Genomic DNA, 19,599 nt, shown 5'->3' on the forward strand with positions numbered 1-19,599 from the left:
TGCGTTCCGCCAATGCATTTCAATGAGAGTGAAGCGGTTTCATGCCAGCAGAGGATTTCAGCAAAAAACGCTCCCTTCTCATTGAAATGCATTGGTAGAACGCGGATTCCACTCTCATAGGTATTTTGGTGTGAGGGCACCCTTACAAGTAAAAGTCCTGAATTTAAAATGTACTTGAGTAAAAGTATGAAAGTATTGGCATCAAAATGTACTTAAAGTGCCAAAAGTAAAAGTACAAAATGTTTGAAAATTGCCGATCTAAAAGCTCACAACGCATCGTGACGCGTTGTGAGCTTGTAGATCGGCTATTTTCAAATAGCTAAGGGATAAAATAAGGCTAAAGTGGTTAATATATGTTTTTTTATATATTATAATGTATAACTGCAAAGTAACTAGTAGCTAAGGTTTTCAAAAAATGTAGCGAAGTAAAAGTACAATATTTGGATCCGAGATGTAGTGGAGTAGAAGTAAAAGTATTAGAAATTGGAAGTACTCAAGTAAAGTACAGATACCTCAAAATTGTACTTAAGTACAGTACTTAAGTAAAAGTACTTAGTTACTTTACACCACTGCTTGAAAACCAGTGGAACTTGTGTAAAAAATTATTCAGGATCAGAACTCTGTGACATCTCAATTCAATTATGACAATTGACAGGAATTCTGTGTACTCAGTTCAAGCTGTGATAATTCACCCTTTGTCAAGTCCCGCCTGTTGTCCCGCCCCTCTTCGCCCCCATTGGTTACTGTGTCTTGGTGGGACTTTCTCTCCATCCACTACCATTGAAATTCAGTTGCTTCGTATTGTTATTCTATGAATTCAATTCTCATTTTAAACTTGATTTCAGTAAAAAGGAGCCTCTCAGGTGCAGTATAGTGACTGGGCATATCTTTAAATGTTTTTATTTCTCAAAAAATTAAGTTTTAGCAATTTCAACATGAACCAGGGCGGGATAAGGCAGAAAGAGCCTGCTGGTTGGTCAGTCAGGGACCAATCAGGAGGCTGACAAAGGGTCAATTGACTCTTTGAGTTTAGAATAGTAAGATTAGTAATAATAATAATAATAATGACAGCGCTCTTACCCGACGGAGACCATTATGACCGTACCCAGGCAAAGAAGATGTTTTGGACGTGAAGGTATTTTGATCTATGGTATAAGTTAATCAGTTCAGCAATAGGTTCTGCTACCATGAGCCACTTTAATTACTGCCAAACAAAAGCATTGTAACTGGCTTAGTTGCAATCCATTCGATTCTATGATAGTATTACCATTTTTGGAGATGGGGTGTGAAGTACTGGTGTAATGTTCTCTGTTCATCGCTTTCTCCATCTCTTCCTTCAGAATGAGTTTGCCCAGACCAGACTGTATCTGTAAAACACAGATACATTGCATATAAGAATGTGCAATATTAAATGAAACACTTTGTTTGAGGAATAACATAGTTCCGGTTTATTTATTGAGTATCAGCAGGCGTGTCAACCATTTTGCTGGTTACGTTCAGTGAGTCTTCATGTTTTTATTTGTCATAGTGATTATGATCGACTTGCCTTCTTGAGATGTTCTTCTTGCATTTGTCTGCGTTTCTGGTGTTCATCTTCCTCTGGTGGTGACTGACTTCGCCCCTTTGATCCTAACAAACAAACAAACTTATGATATATTAAGTTATTCCATATAGGAGTTTCAAAGGACAATTTCATTCCAATTCTCAGGTTTCAGTGTCATATACATTCAGCTCCCACAGTTAAGCCCGTATCAGAGTATACGGTGGAGAGTCTGGAGACCTATCCACCGCAAATTTGAGGTGGAAAGCTTTCCGCCTCAAGTCAGAAAATAAGTGCAGGCCATCATAGTCACGGCCCACGGTGAAGTCCTTTACCCCGTCTAGACCGGTTCAGGTCGACCAATCAGTGAACGGGGTGTAGAGCCTGCCTGTCTGATAGTAAAAACAGAGAGATGTGTTGGGACTCACGGTGGAAAGCTCTCCACCGTGAGGAATGATGTAACGTTGTAGTTTCATGACTCAAAAAGACTCGAAAAGACTACACCGCGGTGTAAAGCCTTCCACCGCGGACCCGACTATGATACGGGCTTTAAGTGTCCAAAAGTTATTGTTTGTTGTTGACTAACAACAATGTGAGTTCTTTATTCTCAGTTTTGTCAGAAAAGACTTATAGCTAATATACTGTAAGTGGTTTGGTTTCTGTTTCTTTTCAGGCTCCCTGGAAGATGGAACTATGTGAGTGATTCAATGACAAAATATTTCAGAATCTACAAGACACATCTCACATTTAACCCCACAGATTTTGGTGACCTCAGGTCCTGTCTCTGCCTGAAAGCCAATCAGAGGCAGGTCTAGTGCAGGTCTAAGGGTGGGTCTTTCCTGAATTAACCCATTTAGAACGGGTACACATTATTGTGTATCATTGTCTCCACCAGCCGAAGGCATGGGGGAGAGTATGTTTTCCCCTCCGTCCGTCCGTGTGTCCGTGCGTGCGCCTGTCCGTCCGTCCGTCCGTGTGTGTGTGTGTCCTCGCAGTTTGTGTGCAGCTAATCTCAGTCGCCGTTGGCCCGGTCGCTGCCAAAGTAAGCACACACATTCCCTGGATGCCAATCTAGAACCTCTGCCCTAAATTTTTCAAATGGGCCTTTTCTAGCACCACCCAGTGGCCAATGTTCGCAAAACACATTTCTGTGCACTACTCTTACAGATTTTGTCCAAAAATCCTACAAATCGGTAGGCAGTATCTCGACAGTCATGTGATCGACACGGATCTGTCCGATTTTGCATATTCCATCCTGATTGGCTAAGATTGGCTTCCAAAGTTTGTAGGATTGAACAAAATGCCTCAAATCCCAAACGCTAAGTGCAATTATCATGAAATCGCGCACACGCGTTCCCACTAGGTCGAGGAAGAAATGCCACTTCACATTTTTTAAATCAGCCTCATGGTGGCGCTATAACAGGCCGATTTGTGGTTTTATCTATAACTCCACCGATCAGTTTCAAACTTTGTAAGCGCACTCCCTAGAGGCCAAGGAAAAGCCCTTTCCCTGCATTTTTCACATCAGCCTTTTATAGCGCCACCAGTAGGCCGACTTATGTAAAACACAATTTTTCCTATTATTCATTGAGATTTTATCCAAAAATCATGCAAATCGGTACACAGTATCTCTATAGTCATGTGATCAAGTCCGATCCGTCTGATATTTCATATTCCATCCTAATTGGCTAATATTGGCTTCCAAAGTTTGCGGGATTGCTCAGTTTTTGAACAAAATGCTTCAAATCAACGCAGCTTGCGATTACCGTGAAATTTGCCACACATGTTCCCACTATGTCAAGGAACAAATGCTACCCTTTTCATGTTGGCCTTTTATAGCGCCACCAGCAGGTAGACTTTAGTAAAACACATTTTTGGAACACAATGCCTCAAATCATGCATGCAGTGTCCGATTGCCATGAAAGGTCTAAGGTGAAGAACATATTCCAGCCTTTTTACATTGGCCTATTATTATACAGTAGCACCACCAGGACGCATGGCCTGGTGGAGACCTGTGCTCGGAAGAGCACTGCTTCTAGTTATTGAATGCTTTAACTATTGACAAATAGCAGATATACAAGCACTGCGAGCTTGTAGATCTGCTATTTTTAAAAAATCGTGAAAATTAGAATTTTGACCCGAAAGACACCCGATTGTCTTTTGAATCCTTCTAAGGATTTTTGAAGAACCTATGTTTCTATGTCAGCAATCTGGCCAGCCATCGTCAAAGAAAAGGTCCTTTTCACTAGAACTGGAGCTCAGTTAGTCTGTTCTTGAGAGACTACTATGTCTGTGGTTCTCAAACCTTTTCATGTGTATTTATTTATTTGGCCACGGACCCGCATCTCAAAATATTTAGTTCCAGGGACCCCCCGGAAGCAAAACTTGAGTTACAAACGTTCGCTTTGAAAATACATATATTCAAAGATTTGCACAAATTTTCACGACTTTTTTCAAAAATAGCAGATCTACAAGCTTGTATATCTGCTATTTTTCATTAGCTAAAGCATTCAATAATTCTAGGCCTAAAAAGGTGTATAACAGGAATAACGCAGTCGAGAACCCAGTGGAAGGGTTTTACCTAAGGCATGAAAGGAGGGAGGGCAAGGCCAGGAGTCAGTCTCAATCTTTGGCGTGGTGTCTGGGCTCGGAGCGTAAGCGGCAGGGAACTTAGCCGACTTGATGATGTCGTCAGCAGACTTGCTTTGGACGGGCATGGTGGCTGAGTCTGGATTAAAACAAGTGATTTAACATTGATTTGACGGTGACTGAATGGCTGTCACCCCATCAGAAACTTCTTTATAGTAAGGGGATTTTATAAGATATTTGACCAATCTGCAAAGTAAATCGTTACCAAGAAATTTCTTCACCAATGTGTTTCTTAAGGTGTGTAATAATATGTACTAAAAGGTTGAAATTCAACTCCCGGGGGAAACCTCATAAAAAAACTGATTTGTGTTTGTGTCCCATTAATTTACTATACAGGAAAAAAATACAAAAATTTAATCTGCTTTAAGTAGCATGTGAGGGGTCAAACTAGGGGTTTTTCATGATGCTGAATCCATTGCAAGCATTTGTCTTGCACGAAAAACATTCCTTGGGCTAAAATCGGACCCACAAAACGATGGTTTAGTGATGAATCATCACTTTTCACTGTTTTGTGGGGGCCATTTGTCGCCCATGGAATGTTTTTCATACAAAACAAATGCTTGGAATGGATTCAGCATCATGAAAAAACCCTAGTTCAACCCCTCACATGTTACTTAAAGCAGATTTATTTTTTGTATTTTTTTCCTGTATAGTAAAGTTAATGGGACACAAACACAAATCATTTTTTTAATGAGCTTTCCCCCGGGAGTTGAATTTCAACCTTTTTTAGTACATATTATTACACACCTTTAGAAACACATTGGTGAAGACATTTCTTGGTAACGATTTACTTCGCAGATTTTCTTATATTCCCCTTACTATTAGAGATACATTCTATCAAAAAAACATTTCACAACAACAAAGAAATTATAAACACATGTTTTTTGTTATTTATTTATTTTGAAGCGGTGAAAGCCGCTTCCAAGGTGTGGCTTTGTCTGTCCCATGTCTGTCCCGTACATGTCCCGTGCATGCAGAATTGAGGATTGGTCAAGCTTCACATGGCAATTTGGCCCTCCAGACAAAATCATTCATTCATTCAGAATTCATGAAAATATAGAACTAAAGCACATAGAAAGTATAGATCTAGAAGATAGAATGTCTAGATCTAGAACACAGATTTCATAGCTCTAGAACACAGAATAAGAATTCACCGCTTCACTTCGAACCGAGGTTCGATTTTTTTTATTCATTTTGTGCTTGCACCGAGGGGCATGAGTTGGCTTTCTATGGTGTTGGAAGTGTTTCCCCAACCATTCTTCAATATTCAGAAATGTCTGCTTGAAAAAAAAACAGAGGACATACCATATTGTTTGTATATTGGAGGTTTCCTATACATGTGCATGCCTTGGTCTGCGGATAAAAACAGAAAGGTAAAGTCAACAGTGCTTGCCTTGCACTATGATGTCATCATAATAGATAGCCTGCGCCATGGAAAACAATGATACCCAGAACAGCATGGGAGAACATGTTTTGATTTGTAACCAAAAATCAACAAAGATTAAGATAATGTCTTCTTGTCAACAGTAGTAGTGACATTATCAGATTGATACCATGCTTCAAGGGAGTAGGAGAAAGGGGGGGAGAAGGTAGACAAACATAACTGTAAGGTTGAGATAGGGGGGGCCATGACAAGAGAGGCACAGGAAGAGAGAGAGGGGGATGAAAACATAGAATGGAAAACAGTAGAGCAAGGTTCCCCAATTAGTCTTCTCCAAGGGCCGAATCATGTCTAGGGTACCAAGCCGAGGGCCACAACATTGCAGGGGGCGACGGTGGCGTTCCCGCTACTCCAGCGACAGTTCAGATATCGTCGTTGTCGGGTGAAAATCTTGTATGTCCAAAACAGTTAGTTTTGCATTTATCATTTTAAAAATTATTTTAAAGCTATACTGTGTAAGTTGCTCAACTAGTGGTCAGTAGCGGTATTGCTTTTTTTGGCCGTTTTTCGGCCGGAGTCGTCGCGGACCACCGCCGCGGACCACCGGAGCGGCGCCAGCAAACCACCGCGACCGATAGTAATCCGTGGAGGGGTAGAACGCATGGTAGAACGTAATTTTCTGGCCAGGATTTGTGGATTAAGAGGTTAAAATCCTTCACCATGGTAAACACTGTAGCCAAGCGGAGGCCCTTCCTGGAGACCAGAGCAGATAAGCTGTGATTGGCCGGTAGTGTACCATGTGTGCATGATCGGCGATGTGATTGGGCAACGTATACACAACGTATACAGATGATGCAGATTACGTCATTTTGGCGCGAAATCCCGCCCCTGTCACTGCTAAGAAGAAAACATATAAAGAGAAGGCTTCAGAAGCTGAAAATAACGGAGTGGGTGTTCTAAAACTTTAGCGATTTAACAGTTAGGACAATTTTAAGATTTGTTTTATAAAAAAAGTTACATGGTACAACTTTAACTAGTGAAAACAGCCGATCTACAAGCACACAACGCCTCGCACCGCGAGGCGTTGTGTGCTTGTAGATCTGCTGTTTTCACTACTTTTGTGCGACAGCCTTGTATGATTTGCGAAAGAACGTACACATTTGGAGATACGAGATTTCCACCCGACAACGACGATATACTAGTGTTGTTGCTGCTCTTATACCACCATTATTACTGGGGTTGGTGGGGGCCAGACAGTAGCCCCCCGTGGGCCGCAAATGGCCCGCGGGCCGCCTATTGGGGAACCCTGCAGTAGAGGTTAAACTAAAAAACAGGAAGAGGAGAGTGGTATATTGTTGCATGACATGTCACTGCCCTTCAACAGAAGAATGCCAAAATGGGAGTAGAGGGCAGTTCAATCAAACGAAAACGAAATAAAATGTAAATCATAATAAATCAGTTCTCACTGAAAGCATTGAAACCTTGAATACGGGGATGTTAGTTAATATAAAAGATACGAAGAAGGAAGGTGTAGGAAGGATGTGAAAGAACATCTTGAGAAAGTATAGGTTAAAGTATAGGAAGAGAGCAGATATGTATTCTAAATGTTGGCCACTAGATGGCCCTGTGCCTCAAAACAAGAACATTATTCTGCCTCACTACTTCTGAATGTAATGTATTCCCATTACCTACTGTAGCACCTTTACATATCACACTGCCATTCTAAGGACACAATCATCTAAGGGCAATTATTTGTCGTCATAGTACCCTGGCACTGAGTGACTCTGGCTAATTGTTTACATATAATCTTATTGCGACCGTAGGTCACAGTTTAGTATGTGAATGGTCACAGCTTGTCCATATCTCTGTCTGTCTGTCTGTCACGCCTGACACTGTGGTTCTATGGGTTTGTCGCTCTGACATCATGCTCTGACATCACTGTGATGTCAGGGGAACCACTCTTAACAGAATGGGTTTGCCGCTCTGATATCACGCTCTGGCTTCACTGTGATGTCACACTAACAGAATCCCTCTTATGCCCATATATGGAGTTCCCTAGCTGATGTCATCAATATTAAGCCCATCACATGTTATATAGCCCATATCTAACAGGACTTCATATGGGAATGTCCATGTATGGAGGCCACATTGGCCACATACTGTACCACACTAACGGCTGGTTCTACAGAAAGTGATCTCCATGTATGGGCATAAAAGGGTATGATGTCAGATGTCATAGACATCATCGGACTTTCACATAACGAATAAGTGAGTAAGCATGTTTGGGCTCTCACAGCATATCTCCATATGCAGTACATAGATCTCCATATATGGGTACCAGGGGTCTCCATATATGGGTACTGTAACTGGTCCCATAGGCCCTGAGGTGTCTTACTAGTACATATATATACTCTAAGCCAGGGGTCTTCAACAGGGGGTCCGGGACCCCTAGGGGGTCCTCAGAGTTACTACTGGGGGTCCTCCAAATCTTCCAATCGTTTGTATATTAACAACTTGAACCCTAGTGTCCATATTCTGAGAACCGTAGCCAAAAATAGCTGATCGACAAGCTCACAACGCCTCGCGCTGCGAGGCGTTGTGAGCTTGTAGATCGGCTATTTTTGGCAAAGAGGTTTGGTGTAGAAGGGAAAAAGAGAAGTACAGAGTGAAAGGTCAAGTTTATTAATTATTGACGGTTCAAGTGGTTAAATAACTGAAAAAACAAATTGACATGAATCCAAAATACACCGATGATTGTGCTGTCAAACAATGAAACTATATGGAATCTATGAAAAGGTTGTGGGGGTCCCTGCTTCATCTCTCTCTCAACTAAGGGGTCCTTGGCCTGAAAACGTTGAAGACCCCTGCTCTAAGCTTTTTCTACAGGTGCTGCTCATTGCATATCACTGTACAATGTAGGCATTTAGGGAACAACTCTGGTACGAGTCACCAGAGGAGGCGACGACGAGGGGAAGACAGACGTGTGCACGGGGAGGTGGGGGGCTTACCGTCCATGTGAGAGAGGAAGTGCTGGTTACAGGGGGAAGTGAGGCAGGTGTCATTACAGCCAGGAAGCAAAGAGGGACAGAGCGTCATACCTGCCAACCAGTTCCAAAAGAGTGGAGCGAGATTAACGAAGGCAAGGAAAAGGAAGGACAGAGGCGGGAGGTTTAGTCAGGACGGGAGCAGTTGAGAAGCATCGGCGATTCGATGTCATCGAGAAAGGGACAGCAAGCTTGAATAGATGTTGAATAGACTTATAGAAGCCAGTAGGGCATTCACGAATAGTGATTTTTAGTATTTGAATTATTCGACCTCAAAGTATTCGAATAGTGGAATATTCGACAGGACTGGCCAAACTGTCAAATATTAAGTAAGCAAGAGGCGAACATTGTGAAAATAGCCGATCTACATAGATCTGCTATTTTCACAATATTTATCTGCGGAACCGAGTCACATTAAATGTAATACCTTCAATTACAAGTGCTTATCAGGGTGGGGGTCCCCAGTTCAAATATGTTTATTTTGGGGGTCAGGGCCTAAAAAGGTTTGAGAACCCCTGGTATAGAGCATTAACAAATTCCTCCACCAGGGGCATTGAGAACACATTTTTATGACTTCCTATCTTACCAAGCTTTATAAACTATATATTTTTTAAAGAGAAAAAATTAAAAAAGCGAATATTCGACTTTGGTGAACAACGTCGAATAGTGACTTTGATATTTGAATATTTGAATATTTGGTGAATGCCCTAGAAGCCAGAAGTAGTCACGCTCTTTGATACCCCGCCCCAACCAGGACTGTTTTCATTCGGTTTTGTCTGTCTGTCTGTTTGCAGCTTTGTGGGGAAACAGCTGCAAAAAGGTGGGCAATGGTCCCTCGATTACCTTATTACATGTTGGGGCCAATTGGGTCATGTTCATGGTCAAAGGTCACGATTTAAGTTTCCAGCCATAACTGTGTCACAAACAGGGTTGTTAAGTAACGGATTACATGTAACGGGATTACGTAATCAGATTACAAAAAACAGGTAACTTGTAAAGTCTCAGGATACATTTTAAAATGTGTAATCTGGATTACAGTAACGGATCTGAGTGATGGGGGTTACACGCTGGATTCCATTCTCCCCTTGCCCTCATCCATTTTACAAATAAGTTATAACACCAAACAATAAAATAATCAAGTCGAATCAGCGTAAAGTACTGCCACTTCGCTTAAGTAAAATTCTGTTGTCCTTTTCCTAATTTCATACGCTCAATATTCTTGTCTAGTTATCAATGGTAAAACTTGTTTTATTTAATTAAAGAGAGTTTTACTAAAAAGTAATCCAAAAGTAACTGAAAGTAACTGGTAGTTACTTTTTAAATTGTGATAATCAGATTACGTTACTGACTACATTTTCTTTCCAAGTAACTTGTAACTGTAGGGGATTCCTTTTTAAAAGTAACCCTAACAACCCTACTCACAAATTGCCCAATTCTTTCTAGTTTGGAGCAATAATCCTGCCATTGAAGATCGGTAGTGTTCAAAGACTTGGGGTCAAGGTTGTCCGTCAGAATTGCTGTATAATATATTTTTCACCTCTGTGGTAAAGTATTGGTCGGATACCTGAAAATAGCAGATCTACAAACTCGCAACACGCATCGCGACGCGTTGTGAGCTTGTACCGTAGATTGCTATTTTCAAAAGCTCTTGAAAAACATGTTTGGAGTATCTTTGAAACATTTTAAATAGGCCTACACAAATCTTGCATGGAGGTCCCTGGCACAAACTATTGTCCGATGGGGGTCCGAGGACAAATACATAATACATTTGGGGATCCTTAACATGAAAATATTTGAGAGCCACTGGTTTAAAAACGACATTAGGAAGCAAGCCCAAATAAGCAACAGTACTTTAGAAACAAGCCCAAAAGGGGAAAAGCCCAAAGAGAAAAGCCCAAAAAGAATACTAAACAATAGGATTTAATGGTGATGTTAATGTGAAAAAAGAACAGGAAAAACGAATTATAACAATTTTTTTTTTAAATGATTTAAAAAATGTTGCCAAAAAGCAACGCTGGGCCTTGCAGGGTTAAAGAAAAACAAGGTCGCTTTAAATAAGCAGACATGGCAACTCTGTATGTGAGCACTGTGAAAACCCTGAGGAATGCTACTTAGCTTTCTAAGGCTGGACTCACATATATGCGTGAAACATCTTCTCCGTATCGTCTGAGAATGGCCACTGGGTGCGCCGTACTAATGCATTGTCAATGGAAGGTTGTTTGTTTTTTTGTCGTTGCCGTGTCTCTAGCTCAACCACAGCCTGTCTTTTGGCCAAGAGACACGGCAACGACAAAACACCAAACAACCTTCCATTGACAATGCATTAGTACGGCGCCCCCAGTGGCCATTCTCAGACGATACGGAGAAGATGTTTCACGCAAATGTCTGTACGGCGCCTTATAAACCTTGGCATCGTGCAGCCTCATCCTTCTCAACACTGTGAGACATGACATGAAGGAGTTCCTCCGGGGAGGTATTCTCACCTGGCCGGTGGAAGTGTTGTGGTGAGCGTGACACTGTGGGGGTGTAACCATGACGATTGTGCATCGTGGAAGATCCAAACGATCCCTGGGTTTTGGATCTGGACATGATGATCCTCTTCAGATCATAGCTCTCCTTAGAAGAATACAAAACGCGTGTGTGCAAATCGTATTAATATAAATCATTTCCATATTGAGGGTATCATGGCATAAGTAGTCCTCTTTTACAGAGGTAAACTAGAAGATTTTACCTAATCAATATAATGCCAAAAGAAATATATATTAAGAAATTAATAAAACGTACCTCTGTTGATGGAGTAAGTGTTGATGTCCTTGGTGACTGAAACAAAAAAACAGAATTTACGCATCTGTGTCATTTTAGATTTTAGCGTTGGCTATTCAAAATGAGCAGATATACAAGCTCACAGCGCGCCACTTCGTGCCACGCAGCGAGCTTGTACATCTGCTATTTTTAACATTTTTGAAAAAAATCTTGAAAGTGCGAAAACTACAGATTCAGAAGGTATTTGTAGAATCGGCCTCAGGTCTAAATGGGATATATATGCAAAAACAACATGTGACATAAATATACAGTCGTTTTCGGGTGGAAACCTCGTATCTCCAAGTTTCAAATTTGTATGTTCTTTCTCAAAGTAAAGCTCTGCTTCATCATACAAGGCCGTCGCACAAAAGTAGTGAAAACAGCAGATCTACAAGCACACAACGCCTCGCACCGGCTGTTTTCACTAGTTTGAATCATTTTTAAAGGAGCTATAGTCAACTTTTTCATTGTAGGGCCGACACTTTGTTTACATCCTAGTCTATATACTAGAATATAAACAAAGTGACGGTCTGACAATGTCCAAAATGATTATTTTATCATTATTTTACACTTTTTGTGGTCATTTTTGAATAGAAACACATATATGAAGCTTATTTTTTTATAGAATATTTTCGAAACATTATCTTTATTTTAGCATCCGTTTTTCAAGAAAAAGTTGACTATAGCTCCTTTAAAATGATAAATGCAAAATGAACGGTTTTGGACAAGGTTTTCACCTGACAATGACGATATATGAGAATCAAAATCAGTTGTTTTGACTTGATGTTACCTCTACAGGGCTGTGCCCTCCCAGTCCGTTTTCCTTGTTGGCCAATGCAGACGAGTCCTTGTTCTTAGACTCGTAGGACATCAAATCAGGGCGCTCTATGTCGTATATAGCCTTGACTCTGGGAATGGCTGCTAAGTCCTTGTAATCAATAACTTCGCTGTCTACTTTTGCCTGTGCAGGCGAGAGAGGGAAAGACACAAGAGATGGGAATACAAATACAATGACGGGCAAAGATTAGAGAAAGGTGAGGAGTTAAGGGTCACTCATATTATATTACATTAATCATGTTATTGTGAAGTGCAGGATTCAATTAACACATTTTCGCCATAGACTGAATGAAATGAATTTAAGTGCATGGCTTTATCGGATCACATCCTAGTCGGAGTGTCTGTAATGTAAAGTGTATTTTAAAGTGAATTATCATTATATTCAAATTGATGCAGGAAGCTAATCTGCATTGTCATTCAATATGTAATTTAGTTTTCATTGGTGCATAATAAGGAATAAAACACCTGGGTGTCCGGGTAGCTCGGTATTTTTCTTGGTTTGGTCCCAGGCATTGCAAACTCAGCATATGAATAGCTCGACTCAGGTAACTTAAAGTTATACCATGTAACTTTTTTTATAAAACAAATCTAAAAATTGTCCTAACTGTTAAATCGCTAAAGTTTTAGAACACCCACTCTGTTATTTTCAGCTTCTGAAGCCTTCTCTTTATATGTTTTCTATGAGCCGTGAGGGGGGGAGAATTTCGCGGCAAAATGACGTAATCTGCATCATCTGTATACGTTGTGTATACATTGGCCAATCACATCGCAGATCATACACACATGATACACTACCGGCCAATTACAGTGCATCTTGCGTCTTTTCAGGAAATAGCTTGCTTCAACAGCTTTGTTTACGCTGGTCTAGAAGTCTAGCATGTAGCTCCCCAACCGCTGCTCGTAGAGGGACACGGGAGACCTAATTGAAAGCGTGCGGTGGTCTGACGGCCCGGTCCGCGGCGAAAAACGGCCGAAAAAAGCAGACGCGACCGCGGTTTGCTATACTGCTACAGACCACTAGTTGAGCAACTTACACAGTATAGCTTTAAGTTTGTTTAGTTAGTTTCCACTGTGGTAAGTAGCCTACTGGGAGCTGATGGTAGGTGTTGTGCTCCACCTTGGCAATCCATCTCCCGCATGCCCATTGAAAAGGTGATAAGACACCATCGTTCTCGGCTGATACCGACAACAAGCCACCGATTTACTCTCTTACTTACTATGCAAGAGATACACTTTCTGAGCAGATACTTCAACTGATATACGCTATATAAAAAATAACTGTGGGTATTGACAAAACTATAATTCCTCATTCAGTCAATGTAATATGTTGACTTTAAAAGCATTTGAAGAGCCAGTCAAATGTTCTTCGCCATATATTATTTTTACAGTTCAATGTCAAATGTTGCCTGGATAACCATTTGTGCCACAAATGAATGGAAGGAAGGAAGGAAGGAAGGAAGGAAGGAAGGAAGGAAGGAAGGAAGGAAGGAAGGAAGGAAGGAAGGAAGGAAGGAAGGAAGGAAAGAAAGAAAGAAAGAAAGAAAGAAAGAAAGAAAGAAAGAAAGACTACAATTAAATGAATGGTGGAATGAATATATAAATAAATAAATCATTTCTTGTTTAACCACTTAAACAACAAATAACCACTTGAATTACTTAAAGAAATGTTGATTTTCAGCTAGAATGACATGCCCAAAACTGGAATGCCATGGTAAAAGTGGTTAATTGTGTTTTAGTTTTTTGTATCTATTAATTTAATTTAATTGTGGCACAAATGGTCCACCATAATATGGCGCTCCCCAGGGTAATGAAATAATTGAAATGAAAATCAAATCAAGCCGCATGGTGAATTGTACTGACATGGAAGACATTAAACAACCCATTTAGGCCTAGAATTATTGAAAGCTTTAACAAGTGAAAAATAGCAGATTTTTCTTCTTTGACGATGGCTGGCCAGATTGCTGACATAGAAACATAGGTTTTTTCAAAAAATCTTACGATTCAAAAGACACTTATAGAATCGGGTCAAAATTCAAATTTTCAAGATTTTTCAAAAATAGCAGATCTACAAGCTTGCAGCGCGGCACTCTGTGCCGCGCTGTGAGCTTGTATATCTGCTATTTTTCACTGGTTAAAACATTCAATAATTAAATGGGTTAATTAAATGGGTTAAAGAACTTACATATATAGAGTGACCAGGAAACCCTGAAATGCTTGAGCCTGGCCTGGAGTGCTCTGATGGACTTCTGGTAGACTGCAAGACAATGACTCATGTTAAGTAAGTAACTGTAGATTGTCCAGCCAAGTTGTGTTTCTTGCATCTATCCTGTGACAGCACAGCAGCATATTTCTTTATTTCATTACATTGCTGTGTATTTGCTGAACATGTTGCCCACGTAGCTACTGTACTAGACACCTTTTGGTGAGAAAGGTACAACTTTAGTTTAATTCGGGTTTGGCAATTCAGAGGTCAGGAGAACAAGTGATTTCTGCATCTGCGCTAGTCTGGATCTGATGGAGTGTGCTGTTACCTTACACCTACCTACCCCCATGTTCTCACTCAGGGACGTGCTGGCCATTGGGAAAAGCTCCCGAACGGACGGTTCATTCCCGGCCGGTCCAGGCTGGCCATTAGGAAAAGAAAAAAAAATCCACTTTGGGGGCTGGGTGGCCAACAAAGTAAATCGTCACTGTCCGGCAGAAACCTTGTATCTCCAAGTTTCAAATGTGTAAATTTTTTCGCAAAGCAAAGCCCTGCTTCATCATACAAGGCCATCGCACAAAAGTAGTGAAAACAGCAGATCTACAAGCACAAACCGCCTCGCGGTGCGAGCCGTTGTGTGCTTGTAGATCACACAACTACAATTACATGAGTTATATTTCGTCTGAAATATAACTCATGTAATTGGCCCACTAGCTTGTCACTTTGTCACAAATCTTTGAGTAGCAGCAGCGCTATAGAGAGAGATCTCTCTCTATAGCGCGCAATGAGGGCCTCTACAACTCTTTTTCCCGGGCTGAATCAGGGGCCCAGCACATCCCTGTTCTCACTGCGCTGAGCATATTGTGTATTTTTTATAATTTTCTTCTTGTAAATGCGACAAATGTTATTTTTGTTATGGTTGATATGTCTATAAATTGAGTGCCAAGGACCTCCAACGTAAAAAAAGACCGTAAAAGGCCTTATTTGGGATGTTTCTGTTGGGCAGGATGTTCAAACTGTACCTGTGCCGTGCTGCAACTTGAATGTGACTATTGTACATATCGTCGTTGTTGGGTGAAAACCTTGTATGTCCAAAACAGTTCGGTTTGCATTTATCATTTTAAACAATGATTTAAACTAGTGAAAACAGACGATCTACAAGCACACAACGCCTCGCACCGCGACTCCGCGAGGCGTTGTGTCCTTGTAGATCGGCTGTTTTCACTACTTTTGTGCGACGGCCTTGTATGATGAAGCAGGGCTTTACTTGCCGAAAAAACATTTACATTTGAAACTTGGAGATACGAGGTTTCTGCCCGACAGTGACGATATGATGTTGTTCATTGTGACCAATAAAATATTCAATCAATATTCAATCAAACAATACTCCCAGAGCATCTATCAGTTTCATCCTGTATCCTACACAGCTACACCGGCAAACAGAACACAATGAATCAACTTCTCGTAGGTTTTGAATGCTCGCGTTGTTACTGATTTACCATCTGCACCATTAACACTTTCAACTAGCCCAGGGGTCTTCAACAGGGGGTCCGGGACCCCTAGGGGGTCCTCAGAGTTACTACAGGGGGTCCTCCAAATCTTTGTGTGATAGAAACTTTTTTCTCCTTTTTTATATTAACCACTTGAACCCTAGCGTCCATATTCGGGAAATATCTGAAAACACAAATTAACATGAATCCAAAATACACTGATGATTGTGCCGTCAAACAATGAAACTATATGGTATCTATATGCTTCATTCTCTCGTTCTCTCGACTAAGGGGTCCTTGGCCTGAAAACGTTGAAGACCCCTGAACTAGCCTACCGGTATATCTTCTTCCTGTAAAGCTGGTTGCACACTGCTGCGTTTTTCGGGCCGAATATCGGAGTGAATTTCGGAGCGCGTGAATAAAAAAATCAACCTCATGTTATGTCAGTCACGTTTGCACACTGCCGCACGTTTCGTGCACCACTCGGTCCCTTGCTCTCTCTCTATCTCTCTCTCTCTCCTTGCCCTGAAAAACGCATTTCGCAACGAAAAACGCAGCAGTGTGCAACCAGCTTACGTCCTAAAAGAAAGTCAGGAGGAGGACTTGGCAATGCAAGACTATCATGCTAGGGACAGCCAAGTCCTGGTTTAAAGAAAGGACACAATCACATACAGCCTGTCATGCAGCACATTCCAGAGTTGAAATGTCGCGCTTGCTGTCAAAAGACTGTTGTCTACTGACATTTCCAATAATGATTGCTGAACTATGCTGAGGGCCTTCCTTTCACAGTTTGCCAGATGTGAATACAACTCCATGTACCACTAATTGAAAACAAACTGACTGATGATGATGATGATACAACTCAGAAATAGTCATCCTCTCAACAGAACAGTGTCAATCAAAAATCAAACCTCGGTTCGAAGTGAAGCGGTGAATTTTTATTCTATGTGTTCTAGAGCTATGAAATCTGTGTTCTAGATCTATACATTTTGTGTTCTAGATCTATACTTTCTATGTGTTTTAGTTCTATATTTTTATGAATTCTTAATGAATGACTGATTTTGTCTGGAGGGCCAAATTGTCATGTGAAGCTTGACCAATCCTCAATACTGCATGCACGGGACATGACACGGAGGCCTATGGGACAGACTGTACGGGACAGACAAAGCCACTCCTTGGAAGCCGCTTTCACCGCTTCAAAAACAAGAAACACAGACATGAAACAAACACAATGTGGTTTCTACAAAACCACAGCGTGACCAGCAATGATGCCGTGATGGTGAGCCAGACAGGTGTTTACACAGTAAAATGTGCTGTGCATTACTGTGTAGGAAGGAACAACGCCAAACATAGCACTTTTAACCATGCAACAGGGCTATGTTTTCCTTTACAGCGTCATGTCATAGTGGTTGTTAGAATGGTTGGTTTGTATAACAGCACAGCAACCAATGAGAGAGAGCTGGAGATATCGACTTGGTTTGATTAAAAACCCATTTAGGCCTAGAATTATTGACTGCTTTAACTGTTGAAAAATAGCAGATATACAAGCTATACAAGATATCGCGAGCTTGTAGATCTGCTATTTTTGAAAAAGTCGTGAAAATGTGTGCAAATCTTTGAATATATGTATTATTTTGTTTGTAAAAAGAATACATATATATATAAATACATATATAATACATATATATATATACACATATATATATATAACGTTTGTAGCTCAGATTTTGCTTCTGGGTGGTCCTTGGAACAATAATATTTTGAGATATGAATATTTTTTTTTTTACAGGGGTCTTTCACATGAAAAGGTTTGAGAACCGCTGACATACTGTAGCAGTCTCACAAGAACAGACTAACTGAGCTCCATTTAAGTGAAAAGGACCTTTTCTTTGAAGATGGCTGGCCAGATTGCTAACATAAAAACATAGGTTTTTTTTCGAAAAACCTTAGAAGGATTCAAAAGACACAAAGACACAAATTTTCACGATCTTTCAAAAATAGCAGATCTACAAGCTCACAGCGCTGTGAGCTTGTATATCTGCTATTTTTCAATAGTTAAAGCAGTCAATAGTCCTAGGCCTAAATGGGTTAAGAGAGAACGCAAAGTGTTCTCATTATTGCTTTCAAGCAAGTGGAGTAAAGCTGAAGCAATGACAGTAAAGCCTGATCACTCTGGAAGCACAATGAGTGCAAACCTCAGGCCTTATTCTCAGACCTGCAGTTCAGATGGGGGGAAAAAGAAATCGAGGCAGGGTGTTTTGGATCTGTTGGACGGGGGCATCTAGAGGAAGAGACACGTGCACAAAATGAAATTTTCACTGTTAATATTTAAAGAGGTGGTGCCATAGTTTTGTACTTTTTCTGTTTTTCATGTGTCTAGGAGGTTGAAAGTACTTCATTAGACCCCCTTATGTGTTTTTTTTTGAGAAATGATGTATTCTCTTAGTATTTGTTTGTTTTCTCTTGGAGCCTGCCACCTTGTGGTGAAAAGTGTCATGGCACCATCTCTTTAAGGTTCTTAGAAGAGTCACTTGTATGGACAACAGTTCCGATCAGTATAATGTAAATACGGAAATGGTTAGCTGGGAATGTCTCGCACAGATGCGTGAGACATCTTCTCCGTATCGTCTGAAAATGAGGGGGGGAGGGGAAGTATACATTGTCATTGGAAGGTTGTTTGGTTTTTTGTCATTGCCGTGTCTCTTGCTCAACCGCAGGCTGTCTTTTAGCCAAGAGACACGGCAACGACAAAAAAATCACACCTTGTGAACTGAGTGGTGGTCAAATAAAAAGAGTCAAATACATGTATTGCAAGGTTGTTGGGGGGAGGGGGGGGGTGTGTGCGCGTGCGACCCGTGCGTGCATGTGTGTGTGTGTGTGTGTGTGTGTGTGTGTGTGTGTGTGTGTGTGTGTGTAGCGCCCCTCCTTTAACGTGTGTGTGTGTTTGTGGTCTGTGTGTCCCTCTCCTGGTCAGGAGAGGTATGGCAGGCGAGTGAGGCGACAGACATACACGGCCAGTAACATCGTGAAAGCGAATCACAGGAGTGGTGAGACCACCACTCAAAAACCACGTGACCATCATTGACAATGCATTGGATCTTCTTCCCCTCCCCCACTCATTCTCAGCCCACTCATTCTCAGTCTACACCGACACGCATAGGCGATTTTAAGGGGTGTCCTAGGGTGCACGTGCACCCCCTGGCCGCCAGGCGGCCATTTTGATTTTTTTGATGATGATGAAACACGCAATATGATTTAGAAGAAGAACATCTCAAATTCGCCTTTTTTGACCCTTTGAAGCACCCATAGCATGACTTCTAAACCAATCACAGCAAATGGGGGGCGGGAGCTAATAGGACTACTGGTTTCTCAACCAATCACAGTGACTGTCTGAACGTCTCTGACAGCACAGCTGAAAAACAAACGGCAGATGATGACACCTGCAGATTTATCTAAATAACAGAATTAAACAGTTGTTTCACAGTGGAATATGCTACCTGGGGTTAACTACAGACATCCATAGGACATGTGGATAGCTTTTACATTTACCATACGTGAACTAAAGTTTTCGGCGCTGCTCAACGAGGCTGGATTACACGATGTGTTCTGTGCCTCCAAGGAATAACACTTTCTTCTGGGCACCTCAATATAAC

At 41.1% G+C, this 19,599-nt stretch overlaps 1 protein-coding gene across 1 annotated transcript in view; it reads right to left on the reverse strand.

Moving 5' to 3' along the window:
* The window catches only part of LOC308303195 (actin-binding LIM protein 1-like), a gene marked incomplete at both ends in the record, with an annotated part of 95,873 nt that overhangs the window by 4,983 nt on the left and 71,291 nt on the right, over positions 1–19,599 (reverse strand). Inside the window, 9 exons of the mRNA XM_080747519.1 lie at positions 1,081–1,145; positions 1,268–1,367; positions 1,547–1,629; positions 4,122–4,268; positions 5,495–5,542; positions 11,098–11,230; positions 11,399–11,434; positions 12,207–12,377; positions 14,436–14,507. Coding sequence (XP_080603645.1) covers positions 1,081–1,145; positions 1,268–1,367; positions 1,547–1,629; positions 4,122–4,268; positions 5,495–5,542; positions 11,098–11,230; positions 11,399–11,434; positions 12,207–12,377; positions 14,436–14,507 — 855 coding nt within the window. The remainder of the gene's footprint in view (positions 1–1,080; positions 1,146–1,267; positions 1,368–1,546; positions 1,630–4,121; positions 4,269–5,494; positions 5,543–11,097; positions 11,231–11,398; positions 11,435–12,206; positions 12,378–14,435; positions 14,508–19,599) is intronic.

The sequence above is a fragment of the Nannobrachium achirus genome (genome assembly GCF_963921795.1).
Source record: "Nannobrachium achirus genome assembly, chromosome: 18".
Classification (NCBI taxonomy): domain Eukaryota; kingdom Metazoa; phylum Chordata; class Actinopteri; order Myctophiformes; family Myctophidae; genus Nannobrachium; species Nannobrachium achirus.